The following is a 17,221-nucleotide window of genomic DNA, read 5'->3' as shown; positions in this document are numbered from 1 at the left end:
CCCAGACTTAAAGAGGTGGTGCCATGGTTTTGCACTTTTTCTGTTTTTCATGTGTCTATGAGGTTGATAGAACTTCATTAAGGCCCCCGCTGGTGGTTTTATGGTGTTTCATGTCTTCTCTGACTATTTGGAGTTTTTTCCTGGAGGCTGAAACCTTGAGAGTCAAACGTGCCAATCCAAAAACAGGGGCATAGTGACATCACAGAGCCCCCAAAAAACATACCCTCCCCCTCATTATCATAACACAACAGGTGTGGGCATGAGGAGGAGGAGGGACTAGGACAGGTGGGTGGTGCTAAGGTGGTGGAGGATGTGCTAAGGTGAGAACCAGGCATACTTAATGAACTGGAGGCGTATCCACATAAAAAATTTTTTTTTAACAATTTCTGTACACTTTTTTTTTTGAAAAAAATCCTTACATAATAATAATACCTTATGATCAGGTTTTAGGGTTGAAAAATATCATGGCACTCCATCTTTAAGACTGCATTTCTCATGGGCACCGTTGATTCTACCTAAATCTACCTTCACCCTTTAGTGGCTATTGGTGCAAATGTGCAAAAAGCAAAATGTATGAGGTAATGAGTGATGAGGTAAAGGATCTCTAACTGTGGCTATATAAGATTAAAAGTTTGGAATCATTACGCACAGAAATAGCAATCCTCTTGCTGGTGTTATCCTTTGCTTATCTTGGTCACCAAACTGAGAATTGTATAATTGAAAAGGTCCTGAAAACGTACAGTAGCTTCTTTGAAACTAACACAATCACTTTATTCAGATAGACTGTATCAAGTCAAGTCCTTTCTTAATATTAGTCACAAAGTTACAGAGTAACAAAAAAAGTTGTCACATGTATGACATAAGGTGTGCACAAGAAATTTGGCAGTGATCGGTCCAGCGGTTTGTGAGATTAGCGCTGTGCGCGCACGCACGCACGCACGCACGCACGCACGCACACACGCACACACACACACACACACACACACACACACACACACACACACACACACACACACACACACACACACACACACAGCTTCCTTGCAGAGCCATGCCATAAAGACTGCACAACAAAAGATCAAGCACAGTACACAACTATGTACCTCTCTTCTATCCTCATCTCCATCAGACTCTGAACCAGAGGCTGTACCAGCTGTGAGGGCATGGTGATGCTTAGGAGATGGTGTCCTCATTCTAGCATCACCAGCAGCTGTGAAATAGAGAAGGAGATACATATATGCGTTAAGAAAATGAAACCAATTACCGGAGATGTGATGAGTGACAAAACATCATGGCTGACCTTTGACTTTCAAATGTTTCATTGTTGGTTGTGCAACGGTTATCTCCTGCTTATCGTCCTTTTGGGGAATTTGTTCCTCTGGTTTGGCAGCTTCCCTGTGACAATAGAAAGGCATATCTTAATTCTATGAATCATAAAATACAGGATTATAAATCAATGGACAGGAGAAAACATTCTTCTCACCTGGGCACTTTGAGACTTATCTCACTGGGTTCCATGACATCTGGGGCTGTGTCGTAGTCAGAGGGACTAGACCCTGTTTAAAGTAGAAGTTTATGAAAGAAAGAGTATTGTCAAATAAAGAATATATTGTATAAGATTAAGTTGCCTAATATTGTTAAGATCTAACACATTGCTTACTGGAGCTGGAAGCAATGAGCGAGGTTCTCCTCCTTTCCTGCAGGCTCATCTGGGCATCCTGCTCAGTAAGGTTATAGGCCTCCCATAGAGAGATGCTCTCGCTCTCCACGTAGCCTTTGGTCTCTTTCACTGAGGCAGATATCTCATCCTGGGGCATCAACTGGGCTTGAGGCTGTGACTTGACTTGGGTCTCTGGGTGTGGTGGAGCCGGTTGCAGAGGGGTGATAGCTGCAGCTGTGGAATAAAGGGAGATACCTTTATGTGTTAGTTTAATGAAACCAAGTAGCATGGATGTGATGAGGGACAAAACGTCATGTCTGACCTTTGACTTTCAAAACTCTCTTTGTCAGTTGTGGATCAGTTATCTGCTCCTTATCATCATCCTTTAGGGGAATTTGTTCCTCTCGTTTGGCAGCAGCCCTGTGACAACAGAAGCGCATGTGTTATATTCTATTAAACATAAGATAAAGGATTATACTACAATGGACAGGAGGAATCATTCTTCTAACCTGGGCACTTTGAGACTTATCTCATTGGGCTCCATGACATCTGAGGCAGTCTCGTAGTCAGAGGGACTAGACACTATTGAAAGTAGGGGTTTAAGAACGAAAGAAAGAATATTTTAAACACACATTTCTAAATACATTGTATACAAATTGCCTAATATTGGTAAGATCTAAATCATTGCTTACTTGAGCTGGAAGCAATAAGCGAGGTTCTCCTCCCCTCCTGCAGACTCATCTGGGCATCCCGCTCAGTAAGGTTATAGGCCTCCCATAGAGAGATGCTCTCGCTCTCCACATAGCCTATGGCCTCATTTGAGGCAGATATCTCACCCTGAGTCTGGGGCATCAACTGGGCTTGAGGCTGTGACTTGGCTAGGGACTCTAGGTTTGGTGTAGCCGGTTGCAGAGGGGTTATGGCTGCAAGGGGTGGGTGTGCAGGTTTCTGAACTGGTGAGGCAGGCTGCTGAGGCTGTTCTACTATTATATTCCCATTATAAGAGGTTACACCAAACTTATTGACCACTTCACATGTATATACACCACTATCCCTGCCGGTGAGGTGTGTGACCACCAATGAGCAGACACCTTCTGATGTTTTGATGCGGTGTCGTTTGTCATCCAGTATTTGCTGGCCATCTTTCAGCCAGCGCACCGTGCTAGGCTTCCCCTCTACAACACACTGTAGATGGATGGTACCATCAACACTTGCACTCTGGTTCTTGAACACGTCTTTGAAGACTGGACGCATATCTCTGCGGGCCTTGAAGCCTTTGAAGGCTGCTTGGATTTTGACAGCGGCCTCCTCCATCTCCGGTTCATCCTCAACACTAATTTCTATATCAGGCACACCTTCTTTAGGTAGTGATGGCTCTTGGAGCCCTTTAGGTAGAACAGGGATAGAGGCCTGAGATTCAGCCCCAACAGCACAAGCAAATGGCTGAATGTTGTTTTGGTTCGCTGATGCATCAGCTTCCGAAAAGGTGTCATCCTCGGAAATATAGACAAGAGGGATGTCCTCTGCCATGTTTGGTAGCTCATCCTCCAACCTCATTGGCTTGACAGCCTGTTTGTCTTTTTGGTTTACTTCTGGTTCCTTTCTCAAGGGCTTTACAGGCTGTTCAATTGGCTGTTTACAGGCTGTTCGATTGGCAATTCCCTTGTCTGTATCTTGCACTGGATGCTTGATTGTCTGGTCTGTGTCCTTCTTCACCAGCTGTTTCCTTAGAAGTTCTGGCTTTTCTTCAACTTCTTCCCTCTTTTCTGTCTGGTTCTTCAGACTTTGTGGTTCCTCTTTAAATTTCACTGGCTGTTGGATTGTCTGATCTACCTCAATGTCTTTCTTTACCAGCTGTTTTCTCTGAATGTCTGGCTTTTCTTCTAATTCTTCCCTCTTTGCTGCCTGGTTCTTCTGAATTTCTGTTTGCCCTTCAGACTCTTTATCCACATGCTTTGCTAACGGTTCCCTTTGCTGATCTACCTCAATCTTTCCAGTTTTAGACCTTAATATTTGGTTTTCATCATGAGCTACCTCAATACCTCTTGATAAATGATTCTCTACTGCCCCCCTTGCCTTTCCTTTGGTCCTGACAGGTGGTTTTGGTGGGGCAAATACTGCCTCTGTTTCTATAGATATGTCTGTTTGGTCTATGGGCTGTTTGTCCAGCTGATCTATTGAAGGAGTTTGCAACAGCTTTTCATCAACCTCCTTCTCTGTAGACATTTGTTGCTGCTTTATGTTCTCTTTCTGTTGCTGGTCCTTTTCAACAATGTTTGCCTTGTCCTTCAATGTTTCTGTCTCCTCAATGTCAGCCAGGACATGCTTTGGAGGTTGTCTTCCTGCTGTGTCTTTATTTTTACTTCTTGCGGGTGGCTTCAAAGGCTCTTTCTCTTTCTGGTCTGCTACAGTATGCTTTAATGTGCCTGCAGGTTCTTCTACTGTTGCCTTCCCTACAGACCTTATTTCTTGTTGTTTCAGCTTCCATCTCATCTCACTCTCCTTCTCCAGTGAACTTGCTGGCAGTTCAGTGGTTTTGTCAACTTCATCCTCCTGAATATTTTCTGTCTCCTTTACTTTCTGTTCAACTCTAATGTCTTTCTCTGTACCTCTTGTTGGCATGGATTTCATAGTATTTAGTGGTTGTTTTGGCTCTTCTTCTGACTCTATAATGGGTGTTCTCATTATACCTTGTTTCTTGGGCTCTACCGTGTCCTTCAATAGTTCTCTCTCCTCAGTTTCTGTCAAGACATGCTTCGGAGGTTGTCTTCCCACTGTGTCTTTATTTTTACTTCTTGCAGGTGGCTTCAAAGGCTCTTTCTCCATCTGGTCTGCTACAGTATGCTTTAATGTGCCTACAGGTTCTTCTACTGTTGCCTTCCCTACAGACCTTATTGGGGGTTTAATGGCTTGTTTATCATGTTCAAGCTGGTTATCTGTGGTTGTTTCTTTCAGTCCCTCATTAAGTTCAGCTGTTTTCTCCCAAGGCCTAACTGGTTGTTTCAGTTTTTGATCAACCTCAGTTTCCTTTGCCAGAGTTCCAGGTGGCAGTTTCAGTTTCTGATCAGCTTCATTTGTCTTCTCCGTACCCCTTGCTGGACATTTGACTCTTGCGTCTTCAATAGATTCTTTTCGCATAGATTTCATAGTATTTAGTGGTTGTTTTGGCTCTTTTTCTGGCTCTATAATGGGTGTTATTATACCTTGTTTCTTGGGCTCTACCGTGTCCTTCCATATTTCTCCCTCCTCAGTTTCTGTCAAGACATGCTTTGGAGGTTGTCTTCCCACTCTATCTTTACTTTTACTTCTTGCAGGTGGCTTCAAAGGCTCTTTCTCCATCTGGTCTGCTACAGTATGCTTTAATGTCCCTACTGGTTCTTCTATATTCCCTACAGACCTTATTGGGGGTTTAATGGCTTGTTTGTCATGTTCAAGCTGGTTATCATTCTCTGGAAGCATTGTTGCCCCTTTCACTCTCTCATTAACTTCCCCTCTTTTTTCCCATGGCCCAACTGCTTGTTTCAGTTTTTGATCAACCTCAGTTTCCTTTGCCAGAGTTCCAGGTGGCAGCTTCAATTTCGGATCAACTTCATTTGTCTTCTCCAAAGCCCTGACAGACTGTTGTGGTTTCTGGTTCACAGCAGCCTCCTTGTCCTGAATTGTTTCTTGTTGTTTCACCTTCCAGCTAATGTCACTCTCCTTCTCCAGTGAACTTTCTGGCAGTTCAATGGTTTCGTCAAATTCATTCTCCTTCTCCTCGGTCTTTTCTGGCTCCTTTACTTTCTGTTCAACTCCAACGTCTTTCTCAGTAGCCCTTGGGGGACGTTTGACTCTTTCATCTTCAACAGCTTCTTTTGCCAATATCTTCGAAGGATCTGCTTTAGGGAGGACAGGTACAGTATGAATTAGAATAAAAAGAAATTAAAGACAAAGAATTCTGTGATCATATTTAATTGTATCTAGTTTGATCTAAGTGTGCTAAACACCTTTAACAGCTACTGCTGCAGTGGTCTCGGCTCCTCCTGCAAAACATGAGTAGCTGCCGCTGTCTTCTTGTTTGAGATCCTTGATGTGGAGCTGGAGGGAGCAGCCATCCTGTTTCATCTCATACTTCCGGTTAGCTCTCAGAGGCACCATGCCCTTACTCCATTGTACTGACATACCAGGCTTAGACAGCTCACAGTGCAAAGTGGCCGTGCCTCCTTCCTCAGCCTGTACAGCTTGCAAATCTTCTTTGAAGAATTCAGGCAGTTCTGGGAAAGATTGGTAGGGAGGAACATCACTATCAATTGAGCATTTATTAGGAATTATTATTTTCTCTAAATGCCTGTTTATTGAATTAACCCAGGGGTATTTACACTAAATATGCACATACCTGTCACTGACAGAGTTGCGGTGGTCTCTGCCCCTTCTGCCTGACACGAGTAGCTGCCACTGTCTTCAGGTGTGAGGTCCTTGATTTGGAGCTGGAAAAGGCATCCGTCTTGTTTCATATCATACTTCCTGTTGGCTCTCAGAGGCTGCTTGTTCTTCTTCCATTGTACATACACACCAGGTTTAGACAGCTCACAATACAGTGTGACTGTGCCTCCTTCCTCAGCCTCCGCACTCTGCAACTTCTTCTTGAAGAGTAGATGGAGTTCTGGGAAATATCAGACATACATTACAAATCATAACAGGTTATTAGTCTTGCATGACATTGGAGACATTGCCAAATACGGACCAAATCTTGTTTTTATTTTCAAATCATTATGTATGTGCAAACATACCTGGCTATAAAAAATATTCTGATTCTGTTGTTCGTCCACATAAATGGAACTATTTGCTCAGATCTTTGTTATGCATATCAAAAGCACACACCTTTAACGGAGACAGTTGCGGTGGTCTCTGCCCCTTCTGCAAGACAGGAGTAGCTGCCACTGTCCTCAGGTTTGAGGTCCTTGATGTGGAGCTGCAGGGAGCAGCCATCCTCTTTCATCTCATACTTCCTGTTGGCTCTCAGAGGCACCATGCTCTTCTTCCATTGTACATACACACCAGGCTTAGTCAGCTCACAGTACAGTGTGGCTGTGCCTCCCTCCTCAGACTGCACACTCTGCAAATTCTCCTTGAAGAATACAGCTAGCTCTGGGAAAGTTGTGACAGAATGGAGATCACAGTACTCTAATATGGACACTTTTTGAGATCTTGTTTTAGCCTACAAACTGTTTTGTAGCTGCAAATAAAGTGAATGCTGGAACGTTTGAAAATAATTTGTCCCCAAAAGTTTGTTACATAAATACAATTCACACACCTTTCACTGACAGAGTTGCAGCAGTCTCCACAGCTCCTACCACACACGAGTAGCTGCCACTGTCCTCAGGTTTGATTTCCTTGATGTGGAGCTGCAACAGGCAGCCATCTTGTTTCATCTCGTACTTCCTGTTGGCCCTCAGAGGCAGATTGTTCTTCTTCCATTGCACAGTCACACCAGGTTTAGACAGCTCACAGGACAGAGTGGCTGTGTCTCCCTCCTCAGCCTGTACACTTTGCAACTCTTCCTTGAAGAATGGAGGGAGCTCTGAAAGAGGTGAATGAATAAGTTGTAATTGATTGTCTTAGGTCTTGTAGGAACAATGTTAAAAGCAATTTTCAATAGCTTCTTTGTTAAAGATATATACACAGTATGTCTTGCATTTTTGCCTTATTTAGATCAGGACGAGCAGGACATAAAGGGGGATGACATGCAGTTAATTAATTCGGGTTGGAATCATCAAACATGGGCCAGCAGCGGGAATGAATAATATCTAGCATAATTTATGTGGTACTCTATGATAAACTGGGGTGCCCATTCAATAGCTTAAAAAAGAAAGAAAAGCAAAGCATGGCTTTATAGGGTTAGTTGTATGGGTTATAAACAATTGGCGATGTCGGCCTGTCTGTCCTTTCACCCAACACTTTGTTGAGAATAAAAATGGCATTGCTTTACTGTCACGTAATATTATTAGTAATATGTGTGGATGTACTCATGACATAAACAACAGTTTGAGAAAAATATTTTTTCAGGTGAATTTTGTGTAAGGACTATAAAGCCCCACCAGTGTCAGTGTGAGGTTCCATGGATGGCAGTGTTGAATGGTCCAAAGTACTACTTTGGTCCAGTTGGTGTTAAGGAGCAGCACAGCCTCTAGGGGCCACTAGCGGGGATTTTTAGATACTTCAGACTTGTTAATGCCAGAAAACTCAGATTAGACTAGTCAAGGGAAAGTATTTGATTTTTTGGGATACAATGAAATATTTTACAGTATGCACACACCTTTCACTGACAGGGTGCAGTTGGTCTCTGCACTTCCTGTCACACATGAGTAGCTGTCACTGTCCTCAGGTTTCAGATCCTTGATGTGGAGCTGCAACAGGCAGCCATCTTGTTTCATCTCATACTTCCTGTTGGCTCTCAGAGGCAGCTTGTTCTTCTTCCATTGCACAGACACACCAGGTTTAGACAGCTCACAGGACAGAGTGGCTGTGCCTCCTTCCTCTGCCTGTACACATTGCAACGCCTGCTTGAATAATGGAGGGAGTTCTGTGAAAGATAAGAGGGGGAGGGGGATTATAGTTCTTCAGTCGATTAGGAGCAATGTTTAATACTTTGCCTTGAGTATTTGCAGATATTTCTAATAGCTTTCTTTATCTAATGTACTGTAGTTGTTGAGGTTTGGGGATAATCACATGACACTGTTAAATTAGTGTAGTATAAAGTCCAGGAAAAAGAAAGTATTTGAAAATCAAGAATACTTTTACATGTTTGTCCCCTTATGACATTGTTAGACCTTTCCAGATGCAGTACAATTTATTACCCAAAAATCTAAATGCACACACCTTTTACATATACGGACGCAGTGGTCTCTGCACCTCCTGCCACACATGAGTAACTGTCGCTGTCCTCAGATGTGAGGTCCTTAATTTGGAGCTGGAACAGGCAGCCATCTTGTTTCATCTCATACCTCCTGCTGGCTCTCAGAGGCAACTTGTTCTTCCTCCATTGCACAGACGCACCAGGTTTAGACAGCTCACAGGACAGAGTGGCTGTGCCTCCTTCCTTCGCTTGTACGATTTGTAACTCTTCCTTGAAGAATGCAGGGAGTTCTTGGAAAGACACAGTAAACACACTTGTCAGAGGGTTGGCTACCATCACATAATGCAATTACATTAGTTAAAGAACATCCGCAACAAGGAAAAGTATTTGGGAATAAGTCTAGTGAACGTTTAGATGTTTGCCCATATGACATTATGTGATTTCTCCATTATGCAGTTAAATGTGTCACACTAATACTAATCTCAAGAACAGATTCCAAGCTGCGCAACTGCATCTGTCGGGAGGGCCATTCAGAACGTGTGATAGACACACAGGGACTACAAATTTCACGGCCACTTTTGAGACAGCGCCGCTACTCGAGGTCCGTTGAACGATGAACTGCAGCTCTCAATGCAATATCTATGAGAGGCATTGTAAAATACCGTAATTTCACTGGTTAACTACTGAGGCTGTGACGATTCTTTTGTGTTCTAATAAACTATCCCATTTGTTTAATTTATCCTTTTTAATGTCCCATATCTGTCATCTCGATATACTACCCACAATATACTATAATATACTCCATCAGTGTGTCAAAAGTTCTAGCATCTGAAATCAAAAGTTCAAGTGGTCGCATGGTATATACGTCACAGACGCATCCCTTGAGGTTTTCAATACCCAGATCTCATGTATAATTTGTATAGGCTATTTATTTTGGACAATTATGCAAGCAGCTTCTTGCAAGACTATTTGTATATTAATAATAACCTGGAGAAGTTGAAAATGTCGGGATATGTCACTCCTCCATTTAGTTTGGTTATTTCCCTAATTTACATTCAGGCAAGTTAATATAACAACGGTAAACCCACACGTTTACATTTTTCCATGTACCGTTGGACCTCCGTGGTAGGTAGAAAATTAATATAAGCCTATGACATGTTGAAAATATAGAAATATGAACAAAGCCAGTCGGAGTCGGGATTGGGATAAGAATTCAAAGTCGGCGCTCAGTGCTCGTAAAGACAGTGATGTCACTGAAAATGCGACTACTTGTCTGTCTGTCGTCTCCTCTCTTATGTGTTAACATTATGGGTAACACATTAAAGTGGCGAATTAAATGTGAAACCCATCAACTATTAAGAAAACAAGAAGATATGTTGATAAAGACACTCTATACATTTGGAAACATATTTTTATTCAACTCTATATCGTCTCAAGTTAATGTAGGATCATTTTAAAAGTAGGCTAACTCATATCCTCTCATAGGGAATACATTGGCAGCTGCAGTTCATCGTTCTAACGGACCTCGAGTAGCGGCGCTGTCTCAAAAGTGGGCGTGAAATTTGTAGTCCCCGTGTGTCTCTATCGTTGGCCTACAAGTGGGCGGGCCTTAGATCAGGAAGCAAGCCACGCTTTACCCAATCAAATGTAATGGCCGGGAGTTACATCTGTGCGTTCGCTTTCTAATGTGTTCCCACTGGAAACAAGCCCAAACTCATTCAACAACGGCGTCCTCAGAGCTGACGACACCACGGAAAGTTAGTAACATTTTAACTTGTTCTTCCATTACAGAAACAATTGTGGGCTTATAAACAAAACGATCCTTCATCCGTGGGAGAAATGTTAGTGTTTCATGGGATAAATGTTGATAGTGGGAATGAAAACATAGGCGCCCCCACCGGAAGAGTAGGGTTGAGGGCGGACCAAACCGGACAACATCCTGTTATCAACATTCTATTGGGCGGTCCCCCCAGAGTCAAATTCAAATGAAAAGAACAGCAGAGGGCGCTGTTTTCTCCCGATGAGTTCCCAGATTGCACTAATACCAAAATGCACACACCTTTTACATACACCGACGCAGTGGTCTCTGCACCTCCTGCTGCCACACATGAGTAGCTGTCACTGTCCTCAGGTTTGAGGTCCTTGATGTGGAGCTGCAACAGGCAGCTGTCCTGTTTCATCTCATACTTTCTATTGGCTCTCAGAGGCAGCTTGTTCTTCCTCCATTGCACAGACACACCAGGTTTAGACAGCTCACAGTACAGAGTGGTTGTGCCTCCTTCCTCAGCCTGTACACTTTGTAACTCTTCCTTGAAGAATGCAGGGAGTTCTGGGAATGATTGGTATAGGGGAGAGACATTATTATCAGTCATACATTTATAGGAATAATGCTCCTCTCTAAATTTCCATTTGCTGAATTAACCCAGAGTTTATTTTTACTTAAGTACAATTTGTAGGTATTTTTACTTTGCTGGAGTATTTTACATTTTCAGTGCTTTTACTTCTACTTCACATCTCAGAGGAAAATATTGCACATTTACTCCACTACAATTATTTGAAAACTTTATTTACTCGTTACTTTGCAGATATAAATGATTGTATTACAAAACATACATTAACCACTTCAGCCCTAGTTTATACACAGGCTATGAAATAGCCGATCTACAAGCTCACAACGTGTCGCATCGCAACGCCTTGTGAGCTTGTATCTGCTATTTTCAAACATTCTAGTACTTTTACTTTTGATACTTAAGGTACTTATATATTTTTTATTTTGATGCCAATACTTTTGTACTTTTACTCAAGTAACGTTTTGGGCCTTTAAACAGAGTATTTTCATATTGTGGTATTGCTACTTTTCCCACCACTGCACATAAGATGCACATACCTGTCACTGACAGAGTTGCGGCGGTCTCTGCACCCTCTGCCTGACAGGAGTAGCTTCCACTGTCCTCAGGTGTGAGGTCCTTGATGTGGAGCTGGACAAGGCAGCCATCTTGTTTCATCTCATACTTCCTGTTGGATCTCAGAGGCTGCTTGTTCTTCTTCCATTGTACATACACACCAGGTTTAGACAGCTCACAGTACAGAGTGGCTGTGTCTCCTTCCTCAGCCTCCACACCCTGCACCTCCTCCTTGAAGAACAGAGGGAGTTCTGAGAAACAAGGGACATACATTACAGGTTATTCATTTTAATATGAATATGATTGGAGGCATGTTATTTGCAGATCATTTCATTTGTTTGTTTTAGTCTACTTAAATGGTAGCATTTTCCACAAAAGACAATAAAAATTCATGCCCACAAAAGTAAAGCTACAATCCGTAGGTTTGATGACCTCTACTGACGAGAGATGAAATTGCAATTGTATCACACAGGATTTGAATCCGGGTCTCCCGTGTGTAAGATGCAAGACAGAATTCTCCCTTGGTCAGGGGAGATATTGGGCTTATGAGCTTCAGGCAGGGCTACTTGTCAACCAGTAGGTGTCCTATACCTGACACAAGGGTAGGAAAAGGTAGTAGGGAGACCACCTCCGACCACTGAAGATGTGCTAGTTATACTGTATTCACATACTCTACCATACAGATTGGTTAAGATAACATTTTATTAATTAAAATGAGTTCTGGATTGCAGCTATAATTAATCACTGAATTGTATTTGACAGTTAATCCCGAATCCAAACTTTTCCAGATGTACCGTACGTGTAGTAAACTTTTTCTATGCATTTCTTCAAAATGCACACACACCTTTTACAGACACGGTTGCGATGGTCTCTGCTTCTCCTGCCACACAGGAGTAGCTGCCGCTGTCCTCAGGCTTCAGATCTTTGATGTGGAGCTGCAAAAGGCAGCCATCCTGTTTCATCTCGTACTTCCTGTTGGCTCTCAGAGGCAGCTTGTTCTTCTTCCATTGCACAGACACACCAGGTTTAGACAGCTCACAATTCAGAGTGGCTGTGCTTCCCTCGTCAGCCTGTACGCTTTCTAACTCTTCCTGGAAGAATGCAGGCAGTTCTGGGAAATATTGGACAGAATTACAGGTTATTAGTTGAACCCATTTAGACCTGAGGTCAAAATGGAAAGCAAAGGTATGTTGCTACAGTATATCAGTGGTGCTCAAACCTTTTCATGTCAAGGACCCCCAAAATTATATGTGGCCGCGGACCCCCAGAAGCAAAGATTTGAGTTAAAAGTGTTCCCTTTAAGAACTATATATATATTCAAATATTTGCACAAATGTTCAAGATTTTTCAAAAAAATAGCAACTATAGCCGTGCTATGAACTACAAGCTCATAGCACGGCATTCTATGCCGCACTATGAGCTTGTATATCTGCTATTTTTTAATAGCCAAAGAATAAAATATGGATAAAGTGGTTACACAGATGCTTCCCCGGTTTAAATGGGTTAATATTAATGACATTAGAGATTACCAAATGTGAATGTGGAGTCTTGTTTTTATTTGTAAAATGGTGGTGTTTTTTTGTTTACTGGTGACGTTTTCCACTAAATGACAATATGCCACCAGTCATCATGTAGCATTTCAAAATGTAACCATCCAGAATCTATCAATGTCTCTATGTATATTTAATAAAAAATCACACCTGTGTGAAGGTAGCGGCGCCTTTGATACATTTTGTCATCAATAAGTGTTTATAATGTGTTTATAGCCACGTGTCACGTGAAGCTTGACCAATCACTTTGTTGACGTGTCTGACCAATCAGAACGTTGACGCAAAAGCCAGGTATAGAGGGCTACCGCTCTATACCTAAAGGTATAGAGCGGCTAGCGCCGCTAAAAAATACACACACCTTTTACTGACAGAGTTGCAGCGGTCTCTGCATCTCCTGTCACACATGAGTAGCTCCCCCTGTCCTCAGGTTTGAGGTCCTTGATGTGGAGCTGCAACAGGCAGCCATCTTGATTCATCTCATACTTCCTGTTGGCTCTCAGAGGCAGATTGTTCTTCTTCCATTGCACAGACACACCAGATTTAGACAGCTCACAGGACAGAGTGGCTGTGCCTCCTTCCTCAGCCTGTACACTTTGCAACTCTTCCTTGAAGAATGGAATCACCTCTGGTAAAGATTGGTATAGGGAGGGACAGAAGAATCAGTATTAGATTTATTAGAAGTAATGTGTTTCTCTAACTGTCTGTTTATTGAATTGTCCTGAGAGTTTGTTACACACAAAATGCACCTTTCACGGTCAGCGTTGCAGCGGTCTCTGCACCTTCTGCCTGACACGAGTAGCTGCCACTGTCCTCAGGCTTGAGGTCCTTGATGTGGAGCTGGAGTAAGCAGTCATTCTGTTTCATCTCATACTTTCTGTTGGCTCTCAGAGGCAGCTTGTTCTTCTTCCATTGTACATACACACCAGGTTTAGACAGCTCACAGTACAGAGTGGCTGTGTCTCCTTCCTCTGTCTCCACACTCTGCAAATCTTTCTTGAAAATTGGAGGGAGTTCTGCGGTAGATACATCAAAAATGATTAGAAAGAATGTATTTATTCAATACTGTGCTGAGAAGGCAGATATTAATTCTACTGTTCTGCTGCTGTTGAAATGTCACCCTATGCACTAAAGTTCACTATACACATTTTAAAATGCACACACCTGTCACTGTTACAGTTGCAGTGCTCTCTGCACTTCCTGCAACACATGAGTAGCTGCCACTGTCCTCCAGTTTGAGCTCCTTGATGTAGAGTTTGAACAGGCAGCCATCTTGTTTCAGCTCATACTTTCTATTGGTTCTCACAGGCAGTGAGTTTTTCATCCACTGCACCGGCACCCCAGACCTAGACAGCTCACAGTACAGGAACGCTGTGCCACCTTCCTCAGCCTCCACATTCTGCAGCTCTTCTTGGAAGAATGGTGGAAGCTCTAGTTGAACCAAGAAATAGTTTTCGGTTTAAAAGGAATACAGTAGACACAAGCGTCACATTTTAAATACATTTTCTAAACGGTGGCATTGGTTGAAAATTAGCATGGTGTGAAGAAATATCTGGTTTAAAGACATTATAACCAGGTGTACAATTGAAATAAGTAATTGATATAAATTCTCATAGAATCCGGTCCAATACTGTTGGTCATAAAGGAATTTGGCCATGGCTAGTATCCATACAGTTTTAATGCTGTTTTTACCTTTCACTGCAAGTTTGGCACTGCTCTGCACATCTCCTGTATCACAAGTGTACACGCCAGTATCCTGGGGCTCCACTTCGTAGATGATCAGAAGGTTGACCTTGCCTTCCTTACGTATTTCATACTTTTCACCACTCATGAGTGGGATGTAGTTACGTTTCCAGGTGACAGAGGAAGTAAGGTCAGAGGTGGTGCAGGACAAGGTGGCTGTCTCCCCTTCCATGATCGCGACATCCTCAGGCTTCTCCTCAAATAACACTTAAGAGTTTGCAATAGTTCATATTAGAAGAAAATACTAGTCACTGATGCCTGAAGATTGAAGTAGCAGTAGGCACATCTAATACCCCAATAACTTATTGAATATGTAATAGTCAACTGCCACATTAGGACAGATAAATCAGTTGTTAAAGTTATGCTGAACTTTCGTAGGACCTTGGGTTGTCTAAGTCAAAATATTGTATAGTCGATCATTCGCCTCTGTGCTCTGTGATCCCATTGTATGCGATTCCATTGTATGGTGCAACAACCCAAGGTTTTACCAAACTTCAACATGACTTTAACATTTAACACAATAAAGAAAACAATATTATCAAAAACAGCTTTTGTCTCTTCTGTACTCACCTTTGGCCTTGGGGACCACTAGCAGACTTGCAGAGGATTTCTCTTCCCCAACCACAAAGGCCACGGTGCCCGTCTCCTCTGGTGTGGTCATGGTGAGAACCAGTCGATGAAAACGGCCCCGGCAGGTCATCTGGTTCATCTCGTTCTTCTGCAGCGGGCTGGAGCCCAGCCACCACACGCCCTCAGTCACATCCGAATGGGTCAGCTCGCACTCAAACGCAGCATCCTCGCCGGCTGTCACTGTCATGTCCTTCAGCCCTGACACGATCCGTACGCGCTCTATGGAAGAACGAGGAGCTAGATAGAGCTCTGACTTTTAGAGAATGGAAATGAAATGGGTCGCAATAAACTAATGGCATGGTGGCAATAATGTGTGGCAAAAATATGAACAATCATGACTTAGCCTTACGAAGATGGTAATCATCTTCAAGGAAATTATAATGAAATAAGCAATGGAAAGCAATGAATGACATGGAAAAAGATCAAAGGAGATGTTATCTAACCATATCCACCTACCCCTTACGACTAACTTTGCTGTGGTCTTCTTGCCCCGAGTAATGCAACAATATTCTCCAGCGTCCTCCAGACATAGTTTCTTGATTTCTAGGGTATGAGTGGCTCCTCTCTTTATGATACTGTAGTGTCCTCCATCTTCCACCAGCTGGTCATCCTTCCTCCAGGTGACTGGAACGTTGGCACTGGAAATCTCACAGGACATCAGCAGTGGTTTACCTGCCATCAACACCTGGTTCTCCAGCTCCTTCTCAAAGAACACAGAGGCTGCCGCTGGAGGGGAAGGCGAGGCATGATGTCAGTAAGGAATGAAAGAATGTCCACTTGAAAACCAAACAAAAATAGAATAGAAGTGATACAAATGTAAACCAATGGAATGGGTAGCCCCACCACCAAAAAAAAGAAAAGAAATAGCAGTGGAGACATGGTTTTATTCTCTAGGCATCTAGGGGAATGGCTCAGCTCTTGATGGGACTAAACATTAGACAACAGATAAATGTGCTTTAAAAATGCATTCGCTGTACTTTGGAACCGTAACAGGTTTTTCTTTTTGTTTGTTTGTTTTACATTTGTAATGTTTGAAAACATTGCCGTAACATAGTCCTGTATTTTGTTTTATGATGTAAGATGTAAGTTCCAAATGGCATATTTTCAAACTTTTTCAGAATGTTATAGCATATTTTCTAACTTTTCCAGAATGTTAATTCTGCATCGGACCCTTAATGTTGGAAATATAGTATATGGAACAAGACACATTGATAAATCCTCAACACCACTGAACGCACCTCTCACACACACTTCAGCTGTCGTCTTCTGGTCTCCGAAGACACAGCCGTACTGCCCTACATCCTCTGGCTGGACGTTCCTGATCTGCATCTCGGCTATCTTCCCGTCCAGCTTCATCTGGTACCTCCCTCCGTGGTAGATCTGGTCCTCTCCCCTCCACCACTCCACCGGGACCCCTGCCTTGGACAGCTCACAGCGCAGGCTCACGTTGCCTCCTTCTCGGCCCTCCTGGTTCTTCAGACCCATCTTGAAGGTGATGGGAATGGCTGTGGGTTACGGGTAAAAAGTTATTTAAACTACAATCTGGGACTTCTTTTAATGAATAAAACTTTACTTGAGGTGGACTCCTGTGTCAGCTAAGACAGCTACAGATTGACAATGTCGATAAGGTTATTTGAAGCAGACAGCGCACCGGATTTGGACACTACATGCGGCGCCATCTTTATTGTAGTTCGGACACTGTTGCAATTACCTCTCAGACATAAAACTTATAGAAGCTTTAATCCACAAAGCTTGTGGAAACTCTCATGTGTATCTCATGTTAACCTGTATAACTCTGGTGTAACTGTTTATACAATAACTCCTCTTTCAGTGATTTTCATGATTACATACGCCTCAGTGGTTGGAGAAAACACTTGGACCATTGAGCTTGTGCCTTTAATAA

At 42.8% G+C, this 17,221-nt stretch overlaps 1 protein-coding gene across 7 annotated transcripts in view; it reads right to left on the bottom strand.

The window, feature by feature from the left end:
* The window catches only part of obscna (obscurin, cytoskeletal calmodulin and titin-interacting RhoGEF a), a 66,972-nt gene that overhangs the window by 23,941 nt on the left and 25,810 nt on the right, over nucleotides 1-17,221 (bottom strand). For 3 of the 7 annotated variants that reach the window (XM_084066556.1, XM_084066554.1, XM_084066560.1), the window contains 23 exons: nucleotides 16,557-16,823; nucleotides 15,775-16,044; nucleotides 15,259-15,537; nucleotides 14,638-14,895; nucleotides 14,110-14,376; nucleotides 13,695-13,961; nucleotides 13,307-13,573; nucleotides 12,243-12,509; nucleotides 11,383-11,649; nucleotides 10,555-10,824; nucleotides 8,519-8,785; nucleotides 7,956-8,222; nucleotides 6,954-7,220; nucleotides 6,521-6,787; nucleotides 6,036-6,302; nucleotides 5,647-5,913; nucleotides 2,353-5,538; nucleotides 2,170-2,242; nucleotides 1,983-2,080; nucleotides 1,661-1,894; nucleotides 1,484-1,556; nucleotides 1,301-1,395; nucleotides 1,104-1,210 (listed from right to left, as the gene is read on the bottom strand). In XM_084066556.1, coding sequence (XP_083922682.1) covers nucleotides 1,104-1,210; nucleotides 1,301-1,395; nucleotides 1,484-1,556; nucleotides 1,661-1,894; nucleotides 1,983-2,080; nucleotides 2,170-2,242; nucleotides 2,353-5,538; nucleotides 5,647-5,913; nucleotides 6,036-6,302; nucleotides 6,521-6,787; nucleotides 6,954-7,220; nucleotides 7,956-8,222; nucleotides 8,519-8,785; nucleotides 10,555-10,824; nucleotides 11,383-11,649; nucleotides 12,243-12,509; nucleotides 13,307-13,573; nucleotides 13,695-13,961; nucleotides 14,110-14,376; nucleotides 14,638-14,895; nucleotides 15,259-15,537; nucleotides 15,775-16,044; nucleotides 16,557-16,823 — 8,147 coding nt within the window. The remainder of the gene's footprint in view (nucleotides 1-1,103; nucleotides 1,211-1,300; nucleotides 1,396-1,483; nucleotides 1,557-1,660; nucleotides 1,895-1,982; nucleotides 2,081-2,169; nucleotides 2,243-2,352; nucleotides 5,539-5,646; nucleotides 5,914-6,035; nucleotides 6,303-6,520; nucleotides 6,788-6,953; nucleotides 7,221-7,955; nucleotides 8,223-8,518; nucleotides 8,786-10,554; nucleotides 10,825-11,382; nucleotides 11,650-12,242; nucleotides 12,510-13,306; nucleotides 13,574-13,694; nucleotides 13,962-14,109; nucleotides 14,377-14,637; nucleotides 14,896-15,258; nucleotides 15,538-15,774; nucleotides 16,045-16,556; nucleotides 16,824-17,221) is intronic. The other 4 variants (XM_084066558.1, XM_084066559.1, XM_084066555.1 and 1 more) reach the window with 4 other exon arrangements.

This window comes from Gymnoscopelus microlampas (assembly GCF_963454915.1).
Source record: "Gymnoscopelus microlampas genome assembly, chromosome: 9".
Taxonomy (NCBI): domain Eukaryota; kingdom Metazoa; phylum Chordata; class Actinopteri; order Myctophiformes; family Myctophidae; genus Gymnoscopelus; species Gymnoscopelus microlampas.
The sequence above is the reverse complement of the archived record's forward strand: the minus strand, read 5'-3'. Positions and strand labels throughout refer to the sequence as shown.